This window comes from Dicentrarchus labrax, unplaced genomic scaffold (genome assembly GCF_905237075.1).
Source record: "Dicentrarchus labrax unplaced genomic scaffold, dlabrax2021, whole genome shotgun sequence".
NCBI lineage: Eukaryota > Metazoa > Chordata > Actinopteri > Moronidae > Dicentrarchus > Dicentrarchus labrax.
Genome location: NW_026136701.1, coordinates 14,883,290 through 14,907,335, shown reverse-complemented (window position 1 = coordinate 14,907,335; position 24,046 = coordinate 14,883,290). Strand labels below are relative to the sequence as shown.

General features: G+C 40.8%; 2 protein-coding genes across 4 annotated transcripts; one reads left to right on the top strand and one right to left on the bottom strand.

Moving 5' to 3' along the window:
- Positions 1–5,018: 5,018 nt before the first annotated feature.
- On the bottom strand, positions 5,019–7,798 carry psma8 (proteasome 20S subunit alpha 8). The gene is made up of 7 exons (XM_051398904.1): positions 7,588–7,798; positions 6,881–7,007; positions 6,555–6,679; positions 6,262–6,384; positions 6,047–6,166; positions 5,623–5,685; positions 5,019–5,531 (listed from the first exon to the last, which is right to left on the bottom strand). The coding sequence occupies exons 1-7, from the start codon at positions 7,687–7,689 to the stop codon at positions 5,436–5,438; spliced, it is 756 nt and encodes a 251-aa protein (XP_051254864.1). The 5' UTR covers positions 7,690–7,798; the 3' UTR covers positions 5,019–5,435.
- Positions 7,799–8,417: 619 nt separating this feature from the next.
- On the top strand, positions 8,418–19,350 carry ss18 (SS18 subunit of BAF chromatin remodeling complex). 3 transcript variants are annotated; one of them, XM_051398878.1, is made up of 11 exons: positions 8,418–8,599; positions 9,082–9,158; positions 9,261–9,345; positions 10,417–10,573; positions 12,114–12,344; positions 12,469–12,639; positions 12,958–13,035; positions 14,456–14,578; positions 16,356–16,486; positions 16,926–16,988; positions 17,777–17,954. In XM_051398878.1, the coding sequence occupies exons 1-10, from the start codon at positions 8,531–8,533 to the stop codon at positions 16,941–16,943; spliced, it is 1,140 nt and encodes a 379-aa protein (XP_051254838.1). In that variant the 5' UTR covers positions 8,418–8,530; the 3' UTR covers positions 16,944–16,988; positions 17,777–17,954. The 3 variants fall into 3 exon arrangements, with proteins under 3 accessions (XP_051254838.1, XP_051254828.1, XP_051254849.1); XM_051398868.1 differs by lacking the exon at positions 16,926–16,988 and having other exon boundaries at positions 17,777–19,350; XM_051398889.1 differs by lacking the exons at positions 12,958–13,035; positions 16,926–16,988 and having other exon boundaries at positions 17,777–19,350.
- Positions 19,351–24,046: the final 4,696 nt, after the last annotated feature.

Below are 24,046 nucleotides of genomic sequence, written 5' to 3'. Positions count from 1 at the left end.
GTACGTGTGAGGTCATATTCCTTACTTCAGTCACAGGGTGGGTCCTGTTCCCTGTACGGACAGGACACAACAAGCTAACACTGATAACCTCACCTCAGACTGGGAGGTTTCCTGTGAAAGTGATCCTTTTGCTAACTGTTTGTTTAAAAGCTGACAGGCTACAAGAGTCTCAGTGACAGCGTCTATTCATCTCAGGGTGTCAGACGGAGAAAAAGTGGGAATGAGGGAGGGATAAAGAAGCAGCTAGGAGGCGGATGAGGAGAGATTGTGAGAGAAAGCCCGGTAAAGAGTAGATGGGAGATTGGTGTGTTTTAACAATAGGCTGGATTTACCTTTAGCTTTGAAACATCTTCAGATCATCGTGGTAGCAATTTCAAAAATTCATCTGGCGAGTGACTGAATGAGTACTGATGTTTTCATCACTTTGGTTTTAATTATATGTCTCACTCAGCACAGTCTTCCTTCTACTCTGCTAATTTAGATTGAGATCCTTCCAGGCTTTCCCCTATCTTTCATTTCCCTCCCCTCCTTCTCTCCTCTCTGCATCCCATCAGCCCCTTTGTAGAAAAAAAGAGGAAGGAAAAAAACCTTCATGTCTGTGACTTTCTTGCCCTCCAGCGTATGAAGCCCTCTTTTATTTTGATCATCGCAGCACAATGGATTCATGCCATTCTGGCAACTTTATTCAGTATCAGCCCAAATTTACATACTGCTTAACAAGTTTGTGCGTGACTGTTGATGCCTCTGATCAAAGTGCTTTTGGAAATCTTTCTCATCTGATTTTTTTCCCCTGCCCTTCATTTCAAATGCATGCTGCAGACAGGCATCTTTAACTTAGGGGCAAAGAAAGGTAACCTTAGTGCTGCACAAGCCCAAATGTCATCCAACAAGGAGGGCTCATGTCCCGGGGATAAAGATAATGTAATCTAAGCAGTATACAGTGTGTGACTGTGTGTCTTTGAGTGTGTGTGTGTGACTGTGTGTATCTATGCTAGCCTCAGTGTTTGTTGGAGGCTTGGGTTTGGGGGCGGAGGGAGACAGGGGGATGACAAAAGTCAAAGCAGTCATGTGTCATTTTCGGTGCTGAAGGGCTGGGACCTGCCTTCAGGGCTGTCCTCTCTGTCAGACGCACTCAGATATCTACGCTGAACTCTCTCGCTGTCTCTTTTTCTTTTGCTCTCTCCATCTTTCTCTCTGTCTTTATCTAATGCACGCGCCTATTTGCAGCTGCATGTTCGTGCACCAGCACACGCAACAATTCTGTGCAAGTAGCGTACAGTAACAAGGTAGAACAACATTTGTATCATAGAGGTAAGGTAACACACCAGTTTTTAAACCATAAACATCTGCTTTAGATATATGACTGATTTTATATTTCTAAATTATTGCTTCTTGACCACATCTTCGGCAAGGGCAAGACTGGGAGGGACATGATTTGATCCATGAAATGTGATATAACAGGTAACCCAAAACACTATGAGGTTGTTGGGGAGAGATTTTTTGACTAAGATCTGGTTGTAAATCAAGATATCAGAGGCCATGTTACTAACCAATGGCCCATAAAAATTCCAATGGGCACAGAAGGAGGCTGCACATAAAATGTACTGTGGCTAACCCTTTGCAAGAACCCAGTGGCCTCCATTTAGAATAACACTGTACATTCGTAAATATACATGGCTACCAGAGCAAACAACAGAATTGAAAACATGAAATAACTGAGAAAGAAAAATGGATTCAAAAATACAATGAAAAGAGGGTGTGGGTGGAAAGAGAGGAATCGTGGGAATGCAAGATTGCACCTCCCTCAGGCAATCGAATTATCCTATGGGCTGATGGTTCCTCCTTATGCGTCGGCTGACATTTTCCTGTAACCCCATCCCGAGTAATGCTATGTGATGTGTGTGACTGGCTTCTGCCACGGCCCTGAGAGGCCACGGAGCCCCGGGGCCATTTGCTTTTGGCCTGCAGCATCCCGGGAATTGTTTATTTTAGCTCTGTCTGCTCCTTTTTGCCTCTCCCTCTCATTTTGCTGCCTCCTTCTTCGTCTCTCCTGTTCTCCCTGTTTCTGTTTCTCTCTTCCAGGCCCAGTGGTGTCTACTTTCAATTAGAGGAGGATGCACTTGTATTCTTCTGTGAGACAAAATCCCCTGACAGGTGACTCTTGAGGGGTAACTCAAAACCATGCCTTTAGTCTCTTCACACAAACTGTTAGTATTCCAGCACCTTTCACGGGACACAAAGGTAAAAAAAAAAAACAACCAAAGCTGTCGGTGGTATCTGTTACTCAACTGTATATGTTGCTCTGTGTGATGGTGATAAGAGTGGAGGGTGTGTTAAAAAAAAACAGTTGGAAAATCAAGATGTGTTTGTGGTGTGTTGTGCATGTGTGTGAGGGAGAGAGAGATAGAGAAAGAGAGAGAGAGAGAGAGAGAGAGAGAGAGAGAGGAAAGAGATTTAAGGACAGAGAAGATGAGATGTGTGATATGAGATAATAGAATGATATTCAAAATGTATCCCTGGAGCTAGAAGTTAAAAGAGAACATTAAAAGAGAACATATTTTGATCGCTTATGGATATGTAAGCCAGCACACCAATATGCCCAAACTTCTTCATACTGCTTCAGAGCCCTAAAGGGCATAAGTGGAGGCGGGCAAATCCTCTATACGCAAATAGTGTATGTGTGTAACTGTCGACATGTGACAAGCAGAAAAGGGACAGTGTTGAGAGCATAGCCTTTTATGACCCAACACACTTTGACAGCTTGGCCATCGCTTCAGGGCACAAAGCTATGTTGCTTTTTCATCTGACAATTTTTAAGCAAAACAACTCTCCCTCGATGGATTCCATTGTTCATAGAGCCTTTTGTGGCTGCATGTTAACGCACAGAGACAAAAACATGTCAGTGGCCCGTAGATTCTGCTCGCTGTTAGCTGGAGGAGTCATACTGTCAATCTGCAGGACAAAAAGTGAGATGAAAGTGTAAGCGATATGATGGTAATGCTGCTTTTATGCAACACTGCGCTCTGCTGGTAGAAGGTGATAACACCTTGAGTAATTCAGCAACAGTGGTGAGACAGTCTTAACAGAAGACTAATGTAACCTTAGTTCCCCAGGGATGCAAAATGTCTGTGTGCTTTTACCCTTGAAGCAGTTGCCTTATTTGGACCTAAGGACATTCTGCACTGACAAATTTTAAGCATCCCAGGAGGGGCATACTTTGAAATATAGCCACAGGGTGGCACATTAGAATGACAAAAATGTCCTCAAAGTGAAATCTGCCTGTGACTTGGAAATCAGCTAGAGAGAGGAGTAATGGATATTGTTAGGTGAGGGTAAGACTATTGGTGTTACTAACCAAATACTAAAAAGCAGATGTGAACACATGAAATGTTTCTTCCCCAGTGTTTGTTCCATGTTAACTACAACATGAGAACACATTTTGCCTGAAGTGTACTGTATGTGCATGACAGATCAAGGGAAAAGAGATGTGGGCACTGTTTAAAAAAAAAAAAAAAAAATCTGTTGTGTGTTCACATTAATACAGTGTTTGCTGTGTGTATGTGCAATTGGCCTGTAAGCTCTGTGGGTGTGTGTGTGTGTGCATACAAACAATGCACTCAGTCGACAGCCTGCAGCAGTGTGCATTCTTGCTTGGAGAGTACATGTCCTCGGGCCTCGTTCCTCCGTCGATGACCTCTGGTGAAGCCATTATTTTCTGCATTAATGATGAGCAGCAGCCAGCGATGAGAGAGATGGACTTTGGCCTGGGGCACAGTAGCGCTGATTATGGGCAACAACAATGCTGGCAAAAAAAAAAAAGAAAGAAAGAAAGAAAAAGAAAACTCTTCCCACAAGCAGTTCAAAAGACTTGGGAGTCTTTGCGGCAGCACCGAATAAACTGCTCTTACTCTATTGACAAGATGGATCAGATAACCTCTGTAGCTATGGGATTACCCAGAATAAACTTTAACAAAGTCAACCTATAGCGTGTTTTGTCATCCAAAGGACACCTCTGTTTACAACCTAGCATCAACATACCAGTGGGTGACAGCATCTTCTCGAACTGACTTGAAATACATTCGTATGTGGCAATTAGTGTATGAATGTAAAGGCTGAGTGAGTCATACAAACCCATTTTTATTGCCTCCTAGGATTTAATGACATTATGTATGTGAGGTAACATCAGAGGCTTAATTGATCCTCTGACATGAGCCCAAATACCAACCTATAAGACTCACAACAAGACAAATTGCAGACAAAGTGCAATTGCTCTAGTCAAGGCAGCCAGGGCACCCACTCAGGAAATCCTGGCTTGGGGAGATGACTCTAAATGAAGGACTTTACCATTCACCATTATGTCTTTGGTGAGAGTCAGAGGGAACCCCCGGGGCTCTTCAGCACAGCACGGCACAACTTTTCAAAGGGCTCCAGATTAAAGTCACTGAAAGTTCCCACTGGGGTCTGAGGCCAGGATCCCATTAAGCAGCCCTACCACACCGCCGGCCATAATTGTGTCGTTGAGAATTCAGAGCAGCGGTTGCTTGATAAGCGAATTTAGGGTGAAATAAAAAAGGAGAGGCAAAAAGGGGTCTCGCTGGGCCACCATTAGACACTTCGTTCGCTCATCACTAATTTGTTTTAAATGACTGAGGGAGAGGTGAGCACTTTATAAAGCAATCGGAGATACCTTCTTTTTTTCTCATTTCCAGGTTTGTGCGACAGAATGCTGATAAATGAAAACCATTGCACTTTATAGCCACACACTATACTGCCGCTAGTGGTGTTTTAAACTGTAGTTATCTTTATCGCAGTACTTGCTTTGCAGTAGGATAATCAATAAAGAGAGGGGTACAAAAGAAAAAGGTTGGAACCCTCCTCTGCTGTTTTTTAAGTCCCTTCACTCTCATCTCTTAAGAAACCAGTCAGTGCACCGCTACTAAAAACATTATTCATAGTACGTCTGCTATTTGGCATGAAAGACAGTTTTAACCTAGTTTTACAAATAAAATAAAAACATGTTACAAACAAGTCAGCTTTTATTGAGTATTTAGTTTCATTATGTTTCTGAATGTTGCAAACAGTTTATTTCAACATTTGAGATTCATAACCATCAGAGCTGTTTCGTGAATGATATAAAAACTTCCTGTAAGCATAGTTTAAGATATAAACCCTAACTTGAGATCTACGCATGTCTTTTTAAACCGCTGTCAAGTCAACAGCTGTAAGTACAGGAACTAGAGATTCTTTGCAAATGGTACAGTATCACTCAGAAACATGTTCAAAGCATCTGAACAAAATCAACAGATCCCAAGTTATGATTTAGCTCTTAATAATGAAATAAATGAGAGAAGTAAACTCTCTAAAATGGTCAAATATTTGCAACCCAAATATGCTATTGTCATCCAAGTGCAATAAAGAAAACTTTGTTAACTGCTTCAAGTGGATTTTTTCTGCTTCTTCTTCTCTGCCTCTTCCTCCTTTTCCTTCTCAATCTCAGCCACCAGGGTCTCAATTTCCTTGGATTCCAAAATCTGCAAATGGCCAAGAAAAAAACAATTATTAGCCTTTAAATAAATTAAAAGGTGAACACAAAAAGGCCAAACACAATCTGCAGCAAATCACCTTCAGTGGCTGATTCCGTCTGATCACAGCAAGTTCAATATTTTTCCCTCCTGACTGGACAACCTGTGAGGAAACAGATACATATCAGCATATATGAACTACTGCAGCCTCTGAAAATTTCATTCTGCTGAAATGCAGCATTTATTTAATTTGTTTCATTAAAGGGCCCGCGTGTAACATTTAGGAGGCTCTATTGTCAGAAATGGAATATAATATTCAAAAGGTATGTTTTCATTGGTTTATAATCACCTGAAAACAAGAATTGTATATTATTATTATATTTATATGTATTTATAATATTTGTACGGCAATGGGGTAATTCTATTGTGAAGCACTTTAGTAATTATTCAGTTTGAATATATGTAGCTTATGACAAAGTGTGCAATTTAAAATGGGTCAATGCAAAGATTCAATCTGCCCTTACCTCAAGCAAGGCTTTGATAGCCAACTTGATTGCCTCGTTGTCCCCAGCAATGGCTTCATCTGTGTAATTCTTCTCCAGGAACTCCCTCACGGTTTTTGCACTACGGCCAATTGCATTTGCCTATTTTTGTTCAAGAGTAACACAACATTAAAATATTAAATACATTTCATACTAACAAGGTACAAAGTCAGGTAAAAGGAAAAAAACTCACTCACCTTCCAGGCATGGTAGGTTCCTGATGGGTCTGTCTGATACAGCCTGGGAGTCCCATCGTAGTCAAAACCAACAATTAACGCGGAGATGCCAAATGGTCGGCGCCCATTGCTTTGAGTGTAGCGCTACAAATATGACAGATATACAGACTGATATGACTTTTCATTCTTACAAATATTTTGTGACTGTAACTAGAGCACAAAAATAGTAAAAAAACAAACAAAAAAAACAAACACAATCTTATGTTCTTGCCCACAGTACCATACAGTAAATATATGGTAAGAAGGTTAAGTACCTGTTTCAGTGTAGCTATGTAACGTGTGATGTATTCCACTGTGACTGGGTCCTCTACAGTTAGCCTGTGGCTCTGGCACTCAACACGAGCTCTGTTTATCACGATGCGGGCATCTGCTGTCAAACCTAAAAAACATTGAAAATGGTTAAGTACCTACGCAACATACAGGTAAAAAAAACACAAGAAAACTTAAGTGACAAAAAACCTAATATATGGTATAGATATCTGCAATGACTTAGAGTTTGTAACAACAGATTTTAGCCTACTTATGCCATTTTACATAATGAATTATTATTCAATTATTGATAAAGTTTTATTGTTTGTACCTGCAAATGCCATGCAGACATGCTCGTCCAGGGCACATATCTTACGGACAGTCCTTTCCTCCTGCAACTTTGCTACAGATTTCTTCTCAACGCCAAGGACAACAATGTCTTTCCCTCTGATTCCCACCTGCACAGGAAAAAAACAACATCTAAATGAAGTTATGGACATCGGCACTGGCAGGGGTTGACGAGCAGTACTAACGTTATATACGCTACCAATGTAACGTTAGTACAACAGAAGTTATCTGTAAGTAAGCTACCTACAACTACAGTGGCTTAATGCGTGCAATAATCAGTTCATTCTGCTATACTATAGTTTCATTGTTTGAGCAATTGCTGGAGCAAAATTAAACTTTGCCAACAACCATGTAACAACCAAATATTGTTTGTATGAAGTAGCGCTAGCTGGCCTTTTCACATTGAAACTGAAACTGTTAGGAGAGTGACACAGCGACAAAACGTTTGCTAGTGGTACTCTTTTTTTCCATGTTCAATACCTTTTAATGTTTATTGTACTACATGCGGAAGTTACAGATGAGCAGTCAAACAAAGTGGTAAAAAAATCTCAACACCTGAGTGTACGGAGATCTTACAAAATTAGGAAAATACATGAGTAAAAAGAGTTCCTGCTAGGCGCTAGCTTAGCTAGTTGGCTAACTGACGTTTGCTAACGTTAGCTTAAGCATTAGTTTCATTATAGGACTTACCGCCGTGGATCCTTTCTTTACTGCTTCTTGTGCGTACTCCACTTGAAAGAGATGACCGTCGGGAGAGAAGACAGTAATAGCTCTGTCATATCTTGCCGCCATTGCACTGCAATACACGTACAATCACAAGAAAAGGGGAGACTTCAACCAAATGATTCAGCTAGTTAGCAACGAGACGCTCAGTATGGGAAGCTGCCGTATGTTGAAAACAGCGCCTGCGCATGACCTCTGAACTGGGCGATACCAAAATTAGGGTCAGTCAGAAGAAAAGTTGTGGTTAAAAAAGAAGACTCACTATTTGATTTGCGTATTTGCTCTGCGAAATCTATATACTTCATTTGTTTGTTTGTTACAATACCAAAAAGGCTCAGGTTTAATATAAAATAGTACATTTAATTTAGTGACTTAATTTAATTTAGTGGTGGTTTGGCAATGTGAATGAGATTGCAATGTGGGAAAACTTAAGCATATAAAACGAGGATTAATAAACATTGTTATCAGTTATCATTGCATGAAACTCCCTGCATTATTATTTGGATTTCATACAAAATATATTAAAGCTGTGTTCCCCTTTTTGTTGAGCGGTCCATTTCCCGTGGCCTTTTTAAAGTCGACCAGACTGTTCCACTATATGAAAAATAGGTGACTTTGCAATTCCTTGAAGACAAAATACGGGTTCTTTAAACTATTTAATTAGATATCTTGGAATTTTATAATTTACATTCATTCAATTTGAATATCACGTAACCCTGTGTAATCGAAATAAATAATAATTATCATTTATGTTTTCAAATGTGCCGTATCCCCCCCCAGAACGGACCATCGCATTACGAAATTGCGTCCTATTCTGAACAGTTTGATCTGAGTTCTACCGATTTGTTAAGTGTGTTGGCTACTTTGGACTTTTATGCTCTAGTTCACTTTCATTTCATAGAGTATCACCATGTCGGTGGCGTTTGCAGCTCACAGGCAGCGTGGGAAGGGTGATATAACACCCGCCGGAATACAAAAGGTAATTCATCTTTTTAGCGCGTCTCAGAATGGAGGCTATGGCATCAGACGCTGCTAAGCGTTGAGCTAATCAATGTAGCAGTGCCCATCCAAGTCGCACAGTGAATAGGAACAATTTCGCAGGGTCAAAGCGCGGTGAATATGAACCTCTGTGGAGTCAGGGCGCCATGTGTAGTCGGTGGATCTTAGGTCGATTCACCGGACTAACGTATAATTGTAGCTCATTTGAATGGAGGCCTGCCGTTTTTGTTAGCAAAGGACAGCTAGCTAGCAAGACGTGTCTTTTGTTAGCTAGAAACGCACGCTCACATTTCACAAAAACGCCCCCCCCCATCCTCCTCGTTGTGTTCAAATTTCGGAAAAATACCAACCAGAAAGAAAAGCACAAACCCTTCCAAACGATTGAGTATCGCTGTTTTTACATTTTGTGTGATCACACATATCAAAAACACGTGATATAAATCTCTGCATTTACTTTCGCAGTTACTTGACGAGAACAACCAGCTGATCCAGTGTATAATGGACTTCCAGAGTAAAGGCAAAACAGCAGAATGTTCACAGTAGGTTATAAAAAAAATCTCTTGTTGCTTTACCACACAGTTATTTTCTGTTGAGTTCCCATTAACTTAACACCTGCATTGGTTACTTTTTCACCTGCCCAGGTATCAGCAGATGCTGCACAGAAATTTAGTGTACCTGGCGACGATAGCAGACTCCAATCAGAACATGCAGTCTCTCCTCCCTGCTGTAAGTATTGGTCCTTGCTGATTGTTTTGTATGAGTGAGTTGTATATATTCATAAGGTAATGTTGAACTCACCTGGTAGTGTTGAGCTCCTATATTAGTTCATGTCCCATACAAGTCACTTGTGTATTGGTTCTGGTAACTTATCTGAGACAAAACTCAGGACACATATATGTAAATGCAATAGTGCAATATCAGATTAACTATGAAACCATCATGTTACACTAATAGACTGCCTGACATATGCCATTTCAAATGTATAATTACTTCCACTGAATATTATATAGAATCTGAACAGATTAATTGCAAATGTCTTAATTTTGACTCTTTTTGTGTCAAATCCAGGCAAACCTCACTCTTGTATCAAAGGGAACTCCACTATTTTAGCACATTAATATCAATTTACTTGTCACAAGCTATACTACTGCCTGAGGAAACGTTGTATAATGTCTTGTGTGTTTCTCAAGGGAGCTTTCCAAAGAAAAAATGACCCCAGTGATGTCACCAAGGTTATGGGAAGTGTAGAACGGGGGTACTCCGTTAAAGTATCAGTGTTACTATGTGACCTTTTGTAGATTTTCTTAATGAATGCATCACCAGTATGAAGGTGTTCTGTGCACTTAAGTTTGTCAAAGGTACATAATTGTGTTTGCTTGTAAGCCCATTGCTTTAAAAGTATCGCACCATCATATTATATGTAAATCTGCAGTAGATCCGATTGAACTTACTATTAATTAAGCAATAGTGGTATCGGTTCAATTTGTTACGACTTTGTACAACACCTTTTTCAGTCATTGATGGTCCCCGGCTGTGACTTTGAGGACAATTTATTCAGTGATTATGACTAAATATTGTACTGCATGGCTGTTTCCCTTTTTTAAATATACATTATCTTTAAAAAAAATGTTTTATCCTTGATTGATTAAGGTGCATCACATTTATACTTCATTGTGATATTTTGTACAGAAATCTTATCTGCCTTTTTTTTTTTTTTTTTTTTTTTGAGTGGCTCAGACTCAGATGTGTTTGTAGCCAGCTGATGTGTATTTTTGTGTCTGTGTTGTGCGCCTGCAGCCACCCACTCAAAACATGCCAATGGGCCCTGGTGGGATGAACCAAAGTGGACCCCCCCCTCAGCCTCCTCACGGTCACAACATGCCCTCTGAGGGTATGGTCAGTGGTGGCCCCCCAGCCCCACACATGCAGAACCAGATGAATGGACAGATGCCTGGTAAGTGACCCCCCCCTCCTCCCCTCAACTTCCCTCCCTTGTCTTTCTCTCTTTTTTCTTTCCCCTTCTTTTCCCTCAGTCTCTGTCTCAGTTGGGTTGCCTAGCAACACCACAGAACTGTGAGGGAGGTCGCTCTGCTGAAGAATGATGTCACCCATTTGTCAGCTCTGGTGGTCTTGGACTTGTACTCGTTTGTTTATGATTATCCTCTCCTATCATTCGAAATGTAAAGATGTATTGTGAGACGGTTAAATCACAATGCAAATATGTGAAGTTTCAAATCAATAAGATGAAATATACATGGTTTGGCATAGTTTATACCCTACCTCAGGGGAAAAAAAGGGTTCTATAAATTGATGAAGAAAATATAAGGGGAAATATATTTTATAGATTTTTCTCTGGGAAGTGAAGGAATCTTTTTCAGTCATAATTTGACTTTAGTTACATCCGTATCCATCATAGTGTGTCAGCATGTGCTTTTTTTTTTTGCAAATGTATATATTTGATTATATGCTAAAACAAAAAAGGCACGACATTAGAATGCCAGAAAAAATATTGCCACTGTAGGGTCACTTTTCCACTGGCATGGTAGTGTTCACTTAAGCTGTACTATGCTGGGCAGTTCTGTTTTCTGGATTTCCATTGAAACCTCACAACAGGGAATATACATTCTGACCAACAGTATTATGGTATTACTGTTGTAAGCTGGGTATCATCATTATGATCCCTGTCTAGTCATTTAGGTGACTAGAGAATCGGCATCATCTATGAGATTGTGGCCAGCTTTTGCAGCTCCTGCTCAATGGAGGAGTTGCTGTCCAATGGTAGTTCCTTTTTTCTTGTAACTTCCTGTCATTCATTTAACCAGTGGAAACCTCAGTGTTCTCTCTAAAGACAGCTTCCTCCTTCAGGCTGAAACTATTCAATTATTCCTCAACAATTCATCATACAAATTAATAATGAAAAAAATGTTTTTAATTCTTATGATGATCTGTTTTTTTTTAAAAATAGCATTAAAGGGAACTATATCTAGAAATTTCATTCTGCAACCTTGTGTTGTAGATTACAATAAAATAACTGAAGCCTTGAATCTTTTAATTGTTATTTGAATTGTAATGAAGTCAGTTGCGGTGTTAATTATGCATTCTTAATTAATAATGTGTTATACACAGTGTTGACGTATGATGGGTGATAAAAGACAACTGAAAATTGGAGATTCAGTTGCTCTTTGCAGAAACATCAGCTTTAAATATTGCAAGAGAGGAATTAATGAAAAAAAGAACCATATATAAATAACTGGTTAGACAAAGGTGCAGTGGATTAATTACAGTTACTTAAAGTTTGGGTTAACCCCAAACCTCTTTCACATCACCAAGGTGATTTTAATTAGATTTTTCACATGCCGTTCCTGCTGTATGGAAACACAGCCTCAGACTACGGTTGTTCAGAGTGCTCATATCACAACATGATGGAAGTATGTGTGTTAAATATGTATGTAGTTAAAAAAAAGTCATGAATCATCTCTGCTGTTATTTTTCAGGTCCTAATCACATGCCCATGCAAGGTCCTGGTCCAGGCCCCAACCAGCCCCCAAACATGCCCAGTGGCTCTATGAATATGCCCCCCAGCAGCCATGGCTCGATGGGTGGTTACAATCATACCGTCCCTTCTTCCCAGGGCATGCCAGCTCAGAGCCAAATGAACATGACCCAGGGCCAGCCCATGGGAAACTATGGGCCTCGGCCAAACATGAACATGCAGCCCAATCAAGGTAAAACGACTCATTTCCTTCGTCTACTGTCTCCATGGTGCTTCACTTTCATTTGATAAGCCTCATGCTGCTTGCATGTTTTCTAGCACAGTTTGAGTGTTAACTCTTTTACGGTGTACCACAGGCCCCATGATGCACCAGCAGCCTCCCTCCCAGCAGTATAACATGCCTCCTGGTGGTGCTGGACAGCACTACCAAGGACAGCAGAACCCAATGGGCATGATGGGCCAGGTCAACCAAGGGAACCATGTCATGGGGCAGAGGCCAATGCCCCCTTACAGACCCCCACAGCAAGGTATACCCCTCAGAGTGTGTTTGTTAAGTGTGCAAGTTGTGAGTGTTGGTCTTTCTTCTCCCTAACCCACCCTCCTGTATTTCTTACTCTTGTTCCTCTCAATTTCCTCTATTTCCACTTCTGTAGATCACAGACATCTTGATGACTAAACTTGTAACCTAAAGCCTCCAATCATTAAAATTAGTCAAGTGACCAAAAGAAAGCTTTCTAACAAGAACTAGCGGCAAGGAATCCATCCTCTCTACTCTTCCCCTCACACAACCGATCCAACAACACCTTGAATCTACTTGTGTGTATGTTGTGTGTATGTGTATGTAGGACCCCCTCAGCAGTACCCAGGGCAGGAAGACTACTATGGGGACCAGTACAGTCACGCAGGACAGGGAGCCTCAGAAGGTAGGATAACCCTCCAGTCACTTGGAGAAAAACAACAAAAAATGAACCCAGGAGTTGTGTTAAAACACAAATGATGCAAAGAGACTGCGACAAACCCAAAATTTCAGTTTCTTCATTATTTTCTGGGACATCAAAGTGACTTTGGGCTCTAACAAAAAAAAAAAGGCATCTAATTTTGAGCAATCGTCCACGTGCCAAAGTGCACCCAATTCCAAATGGTGCTGCAGTCCATGGATAAGTTAGCACCTACCCAGTCTTGTAATGCTATCCCCTCAGTTGTGGCTGGAGCGCCACCTGTTGGTGTGAAAGAAGAGAAAAGTCAGGGAGAGAGTCTTGCGTGAGTCTTAATGGCCAAAGCTGTACCAAAGTTGTATTACAGTCAAATAACAATCATCCATAGGATTTTCAATTGAAAAAATGCCACGTCAGACACATTCTGTGTAAATATAGATATGTTGTGCACAGACGGTAACAGACCACAAACTATTTTAAAAAAATATGCTACCACTACATTATCCTCAAAATATAACACTTGATATTAAGCTGATTTTCTCCATGTTGGCGTGTTAAACGGTGGTATTATTACATTTGTAGCCGCATAAAAGAGTACAGATTCATAACAAACAACTCCTTCTCTTTCTTTGTCCAATTAACATTTACTTATTTGTTGTTTGTTTTTGTTTCCTCTACTGACTACACTATTTTCCTTTTGACCTTTCAAATACAAGTTTTTCCCTTTTTCAAGTAGAGAAAATCCCGCCCTTTTGAAGAATGACCCCCACCCCACACATACACATACACACACACACACACACACACACAAACTTTTAAAATATGGTTGGCTCAAAAACTGCTGCCATCAAGACTATTTTTTGCATCCCTGAACTCTTGAATAAGATGATCAATTTCATCCTATCTGGTATTTCCTAAATATATGTGAATTTCTCTCACCACTCTCATGGATACCCTCCTCTAATATGTGTGCTCATGACAATGTTGACATGGGTTCAGATTCTTTTAAGCTACCATTTGTGTTCAGAAAGTATAGAGTAGTACAAAAAAAAGCTCTATCTTATCCAACATTTATACATGACTTGGTACTTCATGCTTTCTTTACTTTTACTTGTATGTCATCATTGCTACAGGTTGTATCATTTACTTTGTATTTTATCTACCTAATAATACACTTCACATTTGCTAACAGTATCTTATTTCACAATGCTGATGTAATTTTTAATGGCTGTATGCGCCAGTCCATGTGCTGTACTTACAGGTACATCTTAACAGCACCATCCGAATGGAGAACTAATTGCTTAAGTAATACCATAGAAACAATCCTTATTCATTGTCTAACTGCCTGTTTGCAGTTCCACTGTAGTCTTAACATATTGCTCACATTTCTTGCTGTTGCCCCCTTAAGGTAATGCCCAGTATGGCCAACAGCAGGAAGCATACCAGCAAGGCCCTCCCCAGCAACAGGGCTACCCTCCTCAACAGCAGTACCCAGGTCAACAGGGCTACCCACCTCAGCAGCAGGGCTACGGTGAGTTACTTTCTCTCGAATATGGACACACATTTGTCCTTTAGGAGGCAGTATCGGCTCTTGTTGGCTGCCTTTTTTTAAGTGTTGAATAATTCTTCCTGAATGAGTTAGTGGTTACTGCCCCTTGGAAATGTAACTGTGCCAAATGCATGTCAAGACATCATCAAGAGCAAGGAATTAAAGGACCACCTTAATGAATGGTTGGGGGATTGGAGCTTGGTGGAAGAGAAATTTAATCAGTAGTGGTGGCTGGCACCACATTAGCATTTCTCCCGTCGCTTCAGTTTGATATGACACACTGTTCTGAGGGAGTGGGAGAGGAGCTTTGGCTGATGGGTACAGACATTGGGCAAAGTGTGTGTAGACTGCCAGCCAAACATTTTGAACTCAATATTGTAAATATCCAAAAATTGGCAGATATGCATAATAAAAACTAGGTGTAGAAGATAGTAATGTTTTTCCTGAAATGGCCTAAGATTTGATCTTTGCTGAAACATTTCAAGACACTCAGCAGATGTTTTCCGATTTGGACCTCATGACAGAAAAGGAAAGTTAATCTACAAATAAAAAACAAATTGAAAACAGTCTAAGAGACTTAAGTTAAAACACTTAATTAGTCATACCTTTCCGATACTTATATTTTCTAACTTAATGGTATTCGCAATGAGCGCATGGCTTTGGGATTTAACTATTTAACCAAACAGAAAAAAAGTAATGCAATGTAAGTATTTAATCTCTTTGGACTTTTTCTTCCTCATCCTATTTTTCAGTGAAACTTTCCATCACTCACCCTCTGTCTGAACCAAAGCTCATGTTAGTAATGAGCTAACTGAGAGGCAGAGGCTGTGAGGTGAGATCCATCTGGCACACACACACACACGCGCGCTTTCTTTCACAAGCCCCCACAAGGTTATGCTCAACAGCATAAGGTATTATGAGCGCCTAACGATGCTGCGTGGGCCTCATTTGACTCCAGCCCCTGTCAAGCTTTGCTTGGTCTTTCACAGCACCTGCATAGAAAGCTACAGTGTGCGGGGGCTGATGAAGTGATTTTTTATTTTTATTTTTTCCTTCCTTTTTTTTAATGAATCCTGCTCCTCTAATGAAGACCAACAGAATCCTTGATGTCTCCTTGCATTAGCGAACCACTGCCCGGCTCCAACCTGACTCACTCATTCTCATTCATGACTGAGTCAGGCATTCTGGAGGCAGCCTAAACAAATGGGTCTGACATATCCACCATCCTCTTTTTGTCATCCATCAGCTTTTTTATTGCAGGCCATTAGTGATAGTAAACTAACAGGGATTCCCTAGAGTTCTCAGAGTAACAAGTAGGAAACGGGAACAGTTAATGAGCAAAACTTAGGGCAGTTTACACACTGGGTTCCTTTGTTCTGAGTCCAAACCTGAGTTCCATTTCTGCTCTTCTTAAGAAAATTTTAAAACCCAAAAATATGCAATCTTTTAACTGTGTGTCATCAAGTTGTGCTTGAATTTTACTCACTGCTTATACACCAATGAGGTACTTCATATCTCCTGTTTTTTTTAATGACATTAATGTTGCATTTTAAATTGTCTTGCAATCATTTGAGTCAGTTATGGTATGGTATTTGTTTTGTTTTTTGGCTGACAAACCATGCCCATGTGGTGCCAGAAACAACACATGCTAATAATGAAAGGTTAGAAGAGTTTGTGTTGACGGTAGCCAACAGCATTTTTAAGTTCACTCTGTCAAGTATACAGAATTTTAAATCGAGTTCTCAATTTGTTTTCGTAGGTCCCTCCCAGAGTGCCCCAGGACAGTATCCTAACTATCCTCAGGGGCAGGGACAGCAGTATGGGGCCTATCGCCCTCCTCAACCTGGACCCCCACAGGGCCAACAGCAACGCCCCTACGGCTATGACCAGGTGAGTATACCCACAACATAGGACAGTCACAGAGACTTGGTTATACATTCGTCTTAGTTTGTCTCTTATTATGTTTATTGCCAGACTTAAATGTAAATTTCTTGTGTAGCGAGACCAATGTGAGTGAAGTTAGAACGTAAAAATTAAAAGGTAGTATGTTATGCATGCTGTCATCATATTGGGGGTTAAATCTGTTCTACCCAAAAGAGTGTATGTGTTACTATTGTCTTTCACTTGTTAATCTGAGTCTTAGCTATATATCCTGGCTAATATGGTTTGCCAGTTCAGTGAAATATGAGGGCTTTAAGAGGATTCTTCCTTAAACTTGATGCAGACTGCTCTAGTGTTTAAAGGGAGATCTATTTGTTGCCCTGTATTTCCTGTGGTCTTATGTGGGGACCACAGCTACACTTTGATATCTTTATCTTTGAATATTCAGGGGCACATGAGGAAATAAAGACCCGGGGATTTGAACCCCTGACTAGCTCTGTAAGAAGCAAAGGTAATGGTTGCTGTGAAGACCTCAACGTTCAATCTAGACGTTTGACCACCTAGCCTTAATTTGCATTTGTTATGTTTCTTCTGTCTCTCTTTTTGTCTTTATCTTTCTTCCATCTTTCTCTTTTTCTTTCTTAAGCTTTTTCCTTTTTATTTATTTTTTTTATTTTTTATTTTTTTGGTACTTTATTTTTTTATTATGATTTTGTTATTAACCAGGGGTCGAATTGTAAGTCATGAGGTCCAGAAACACAGCATGCTTATCCTGCAGCGAGACAGCCAAAAGCTTAGTGCTTTGGCTGTGTCCTTAATCTCTGCAATTTACAACGATGACTATTGTGCTTATGAAAACACTGATATTTGAATTAAAATGTTATGTACATCAGACTGCGAAATCATAGTTTGTTTCCAAATTTGCTTCTATTGTATTTTCCATTAATGTCAAACACATACTTCGACCCCTGTTTAGAAATGCATCAACTACTACTGTTCTTGCACTGAATTTGTCTCACATGAAACTAGTGTCCACTGTTTTAATAAGGAATATCGTCCTCAGCCATGCTGCTGCTGAAACCTGAGGTATCAAGTTAGAATGTACAGCTCACAAGTTGTGAGGCCATGCTGCCACCTGCTGGTCAAAACCAGCAAATGCAGCCATAAATCATGGTTTGCAGTATGATATGGTTGAAACCACATATGTTTGTTTGCACCCTATTGAGATTTGTGAATATAAGCTTTTACTCTGTTTTTGAGAAGGTCAGTAACACGAGTCTGTCACATTTCTCTCCACAGGGCCAGTATGGAAATTACCAGCAATGAGAGATGGTCACAGCAACCCACACAGCTCTGCTCTGTTCTCTGTCTGAGCTTTGACCTCTGGTCAACTGCTAAGCAGACTTAAATGATGGTTGTAGCACGCTGAGATTCTCTCAGACATGAACATACAACACTCAAAAATACAAGATCCCCCCCCTCTGTTTGGGCTCTTATCCTCGCCTATAAAATGTATTCTGTTTATCATGTACATTGACTTGATAATGTCAAAGTCCATGACTCACCCTCTGGTCCAGTATGTCTCAAAGCAGCAATGCCTTAAAATGGAACTGCCTTATCCTTTAGCATTGCAGATTGTTAAACAGGCTAACAAAATTTTGGATATCAGAGATGATTTAAATGTACAGTTTCAATCTACTGTGGTGCATTGTTTCTCTATCCCTCAGCTCCTTGTTCATAAGAAGCAATAATGCCAGCAGTAGGGAAATGTGTGGGGGCTTGAAATAATGCACCAGACGAACTTCCCGCTAGGCCATGGTACATGTCTTGATGTATGTGATGATGTAAAAATATATTTTATGCTTTTTAGATCAAGCTAACTTTGTATGAGACATTGGAAACTAGTACTAAAGCTGTGTTGTTTATTTCATGAAGTGTATGTGTCAATGTTTTTTTATGATCTTTAATGATGATCCTATCCAGCGCATTTTGTTTTTTATTTCTTTGTTGTGTTGACTTGTATAACTATTCAATTGGATCTGCTACTTCAGTGACATGGACTCTGTATGAATTTTTGTGTAAAAATAGAAAATGAATTGGCATGCACAGAAATTCCTTGAAGGACAAATACAAACAGCATATCTGGAATTAGAAAATCATGTTTAATGTCTGAAAACGCATGAAACAATTGCTGTATTCTGTGTTGAGCTTTGTATTTAAGTCAGTGAAAAATATATATCAGATTTGGATATGAATAAGTTTTTTTTTAACCACATTACTTGACATAATAATGCTCATTGGCCTTTGACATTTGTGCCCAAAGAGGTGATATGTAGCAGATGCCACTGCAAATTGTAAGTGAATGCTCTCTAGAGCCTTTTTTTTTTCTTCTATACAAGCACCTCAGTCTTGTCCATTGACTGCAAATTAGTAAATGGGAAAGATCAGACTTGGTATAATACGTATTTCTGACAAGTACTTTGTTTTGTTAGTCTTGACAATGCTGGAATTCCCTTTTCCCTTTGAATAAACGTCTAAGTTGATGTCATTCAAATAGTGTTGTGTGTGTGAATAATAAAGTTACTGTCAAATATGTAACATAAGATGTGAAAATAATGTTCTGAAATGGATTCCTTAATTTCACAGTAAAGACTGGTTGTGCAGTTTTATATCACTGGCTTGATATCCGTTTTATGGTGCATACTTTATTGATCCCATATGTACAGCGGCATAAAGAAGAGGAATTCATTGTCCTCGGATATTGTTTATATGGCTGTTTTAATATTTTGCATTCTGCACCCCCATCCAAGTGGTCACATTTGTGTCATGGCAATGTATAACTGTAAATTACAATAAATTGGAAGAATCTTTAATATATTTTGACTTGTGTTATTTATAGCATTTGACCTTTTTATTGACATGCTGTTAATTAAGACAAAAGTCCAAAATTGTTCATCCTGGCGACAACATAAACAAGATGTGCACGATTGGCGCTGTCATAATGTGACAGTATGATATAATTGTTTTGTCTTCATCTGCTATCTGGTAATCAGTTTCCAACTGATAATGACCCTGCACCACTCAGCAGCATGTCTGCTTTGTCCAGATGCATCCAGAGAGGTCCAGAGCACATTTACACCCAAAATTACCTTCCGTGTCTCTCTTTCCCCTTCTGCTCCCTCCAGAGAGGGAGAGGGACTACCTGTCACATTGGGGGGAGTGATACAGATGGTACACCAGATGTGTGGCCGAAGCACATGATGGGAGAGTGGTGTTGGTGTTAAGAGGGCCACAGACTGCCCTGGTGCTGATGATGAGTTTGTGTGTGTACATGTCGGTGAGTACCGCAGAAGTGCTTTAAGAAAAGAGGGAAGTGTGAACTTTTTGAGTGTGCCTATGTATAAAATTTGTATGTGCACTTGTGTATCCCTGGCTGCTCAGGTTTAGTGGCATCTCCTAGTCACCCCACCATCCTGCTGCTCCACAGCTGGCCGCCCCACCCTTCCCAGCTGCCACTGGGGCTCCCCCCGGCCCCTCCGCTTGGCAGAGCTGGCGTTTTGGGCGCTCCCCCACCAGTCCTCCCTGGCAGCTGCTGCCCTCAGCTGCGCTCTCGCAGACGGTATTGGGGTCGGTCAAAGTCACTCCTCCTGTGACTGTGTCTGGGGCCGTTGGGGGAGGATGAAGAGGTGGCAAGGAGACTCTTACCTCCTATGAAAGATCTCCTTTAAACGTTCATGAATTTAAATTGATGGGCACATAAAGTGAAGCAGTGGAGGAATTCTGGTTGAGTACGAATTACTGTGGTAGTTTATTAATGGCCAACTCAAGTAACTCAATATTACAAAGTGCACTCTTGCACAGAACATGTCTTTCACTGTGTAGTTCTAAATGAGTTATTAAGAAAGCTTACAGGAGAGCATTACTCCATGCATGTTCTATGACAGTAAGGCACATAGTAAAGTGGCAGCATCATTTAAGAGGATGATTATCTTGTTCAATATTTTGATAATTATAATTCAGGGCACCTTTCAGAAGAGGCTCCTAACCACTGAGGGGAAAATGACATTGTGATCATAGCTGGCAGGCAAGATGTGATCTCTCTCTCTCTCTCTCTCTCTCTCTCTCTCTCTCTCTCTCTCTCTCTCTCTTCCACTAACTCTCTCTCTCTCCCACTAACTCTCCCTTTCACTCTCTCATACCCACACTCTCAGTGTGACAGAAAGTCTATGGGGAGGTATAAGAGGTAGTTATGGGGGGAATGCAGCAGCCTCCACAGTTTAATTGGAGATGTGTCACACTAAATAAATGGTGCAAAAACAAGCGCTGACTGGAGGCTTGAGGGAGGGGCCCTGGGGATGCAGCCTGTTATATTGGGCAGGAGCTTTGCACCGCTCCAGGGTGAAACTGGGCTATGCACTGCTGAGATACCCTCCAACCACCAAACCACCAGGCCTCCCAAAGTACTGCTGTGGAGGAGAAGACAAAGGCATTAATTTCACTCCGCAGCAACGCATCTTACTGGTGCTGAGTAGAAGGTGTGGGTGAACTTGGTGACCCGATTGTTATTCCTCCAATAAGGGGCACATCACTGTCCTCATCTGCAATTTCAATTTCTGCACACAGGCGAACAAATCCATAATTGTAAAATCTTGAGCAAGTGCTGTCTGCCTCACTTGCTCCTAGATCATATGTATGTCAATTTATGTTTTGAGAAGACGGCAGCCAACAGCCTCCAGCCAATCCCATTTCCCTGCGTAATCCATACATGACCTCCAAGTTACCAGGAGAATGTGTTTTCCAATATTCTATCAATGTCTATATAACTGTTGTCTCGCTTCGCTCATGCAGTGTGCGTATGTGTATGTGTGCACCTTAGATTCCAGAGTTCACGGCACGAGTTTTGATTTACCTCTACAGTGTGCCGCAGTAATTGGATGTGACACCATTCTCTCTGCTCTCCCTGGGGGATATAACAGGAATCTGACTATTATGGCCCCAGTCATGAATATGTCACGACAGCTGCAAACAAAGGCCCGTGATTTGGATAAGGCTTCTCTGTATGTTGTCTCTCCACTGATATATGAGATAAATGCTGCAAGGGTAAATTAGTTTTCTGTAAAGCAATTTGCAGTGTTTACAAAGAATGATTAATTGCCATTGTTTGGTTAAAAAAAAAAAACCTCTGGTAGAGACAATGTTCAATATTACATGTTCATCACTATGCCTGCCAGATACATACTTGCCTCACAGATATTTGCGTAAGCTATTATATCTAGTTTCAAAACAACTGAAAAGAGTTTTTGGACCTGACATACACAAACAGGGTGATCCCCTAGAAAGACATTGTTTTGCATGCATCTGATGTGCAGTGCTTTGTTTAAATCCCATCGTTTGTTGAGGGTTTAGCCATCAAATCAAATTGAGTGTGCTGTTTTGTATGTGTTCTAGTCTCATAAAAGTAGTCTCTGGGTGAAATAGCAGGTATGCTGATATCAGTATTCCCACAGCCTGCATAATTGCTGTAATTTGCTTTCCCTTTGGGTAATCTGTAAACATGGCTGTTTTGATGTTTTTGGCATCCTCCATTGGCTGAGCTCTCTACTCCTCCAGTGGAGCCCCCATCCCAGCCCAGGGTGACACAAATAGATCCTTCCCCAGAAGGCGCACGTAGTTCCACATGGGCACAATCAATACAGCCCAGTCATCACTGGAACTGTGGCGGTATTAAAAGCACCCCGTGAGCTGGTTCTCACCACGCCAGCGTTTTAGGGAAATAAAGCTATTGATCCTCCGGGGCCTCTGGCGGAGCATTAACCTGGGCCCACAAATTAGAACGTGCTCATCTGGACACATCTGCCTGCAATGTTCCCAAAAAGCCAGTCCCAGGGAGAGAAAAGGAGGGCTGTGAGGCCTGCTGCTTCCAATGATGAGTAGAGCGCTACTTGACGTCCATGTCGGAGCGGGGGAGGCGTCTGGATGCCCAGGACTTCCATTAGAGGCCCAGGATGGTAGCATGGGTCGATGTGGTAAGGTTTGGTTGGGGGTACTCCATCTCAGATCAGTGTGGTTCCTTCCCCCTGATGTAGAGAGAGAGGGGGCTGACCCACAGTAAACCTGAGCTCCTGACTGGAAGGACAATGAGGGAAAGGGCTGCTGCTTCCAATGCTTGTTCAAGCAGTGTCAAAGACATTGCCTCTTTTGTACAATTCTATATCCAAAACTAGAATATAAATCATTTTCTATCATATTTAAAAGAAATATCCATATTATTCAAATTGTAGATTTTCAACAGAACCCTTGGATTTAGTACAACAGTAAGCTGTGATTTCCATTTTCAGATTACATTTTTATTTATCTGCAAAACCTAGAATTACACGCCACGCCACATTCATGGCACCATGAGGCTATTTGAGCCATTGATTCAAATGTATCACTTGCTGGGGTGTCATACAAGTCAGTAATTATATTTGACTAGGAGATCAGAGGGTATCAGAAAATACACTGAGATAGAAACACAAACACAGTTATGTGCATCTACGTGCACAGACAGTAGTTTTAGTAAAAACTTTATTGATTGGTGTCCCTTTTCATCATAACAACACACCTTTATGACTCGTGACCCCAGTCTGACCCCTCCAATTTTTCTTTTGTCACAGAATGACTCAGGTATAATTTTCATGTCACCTCTATTCCACATTTAAATGTCACACACTTGCAGGATACTAGAGAGCTGTTTTACGCTTAAGAAACAATTGCATGATTAGTGTTTACTGATCAAGAGAATCCATGTATCTCTCCTAACAACACATTTCACCAGCTACGCTCACACAGACAGAGACACTTTGGAAACTTTCCCTCTTTTTTTCTCAGCCTGCCCTACCAGTGGGAAGCCTGGAAGTTCTCTGCCCCAGTTCTCCATGTCCTTGAGAGTTGTGCCTTCGGGCCGGGGCTGGTGGGGTCCCGTGGTGCACAATGTGTGCTTCTCACTCAGGCTCCCGCTGTACTCCGCCGCCCCTGCATGGCTCTGGAGAGTTGCCAAACTCTGAGGGGTTGTCCGTGCAAGTGGGGGAGCGTGCATGTTACCACAGAACCACTCCAACCATCTCACTTCCTTCCCCCATGACAGTCGACCGGATATAAATCACTTTCCTGGATTGGCCAACTACAATGGGATGCTTGGGAAGATGTTGTTATGAATAATCAGACTAATTGCAATAAACAGTGTGAAGTGATGTGCAAATGACTGAGGATCTTGTTTATACACATCCTGCTTTTTGCAAAGGTTAAACCATAGGGTAGAGTGTGTGATGCCAGCTTAGTGAAGTCAAACAAAAGCCTCTGTGAGACTTGTTTGAAGTATGAGGAAAATTTAATTCTTTATGAATCTTTTTTTCAGCATAACTTTACTTTGTTTGATGATTAAATTAGCATCATCAGAAAAGGCAATTATACAGGGTGGTCATAATTTGTTCCTGTATGTGTTTGACAAATCTCTTTATATTTTATTCAGTTCATATGCAATGTTGTTTTTTTTGTAATTAATATGGATATTGGCCGAGAGCAAAGATA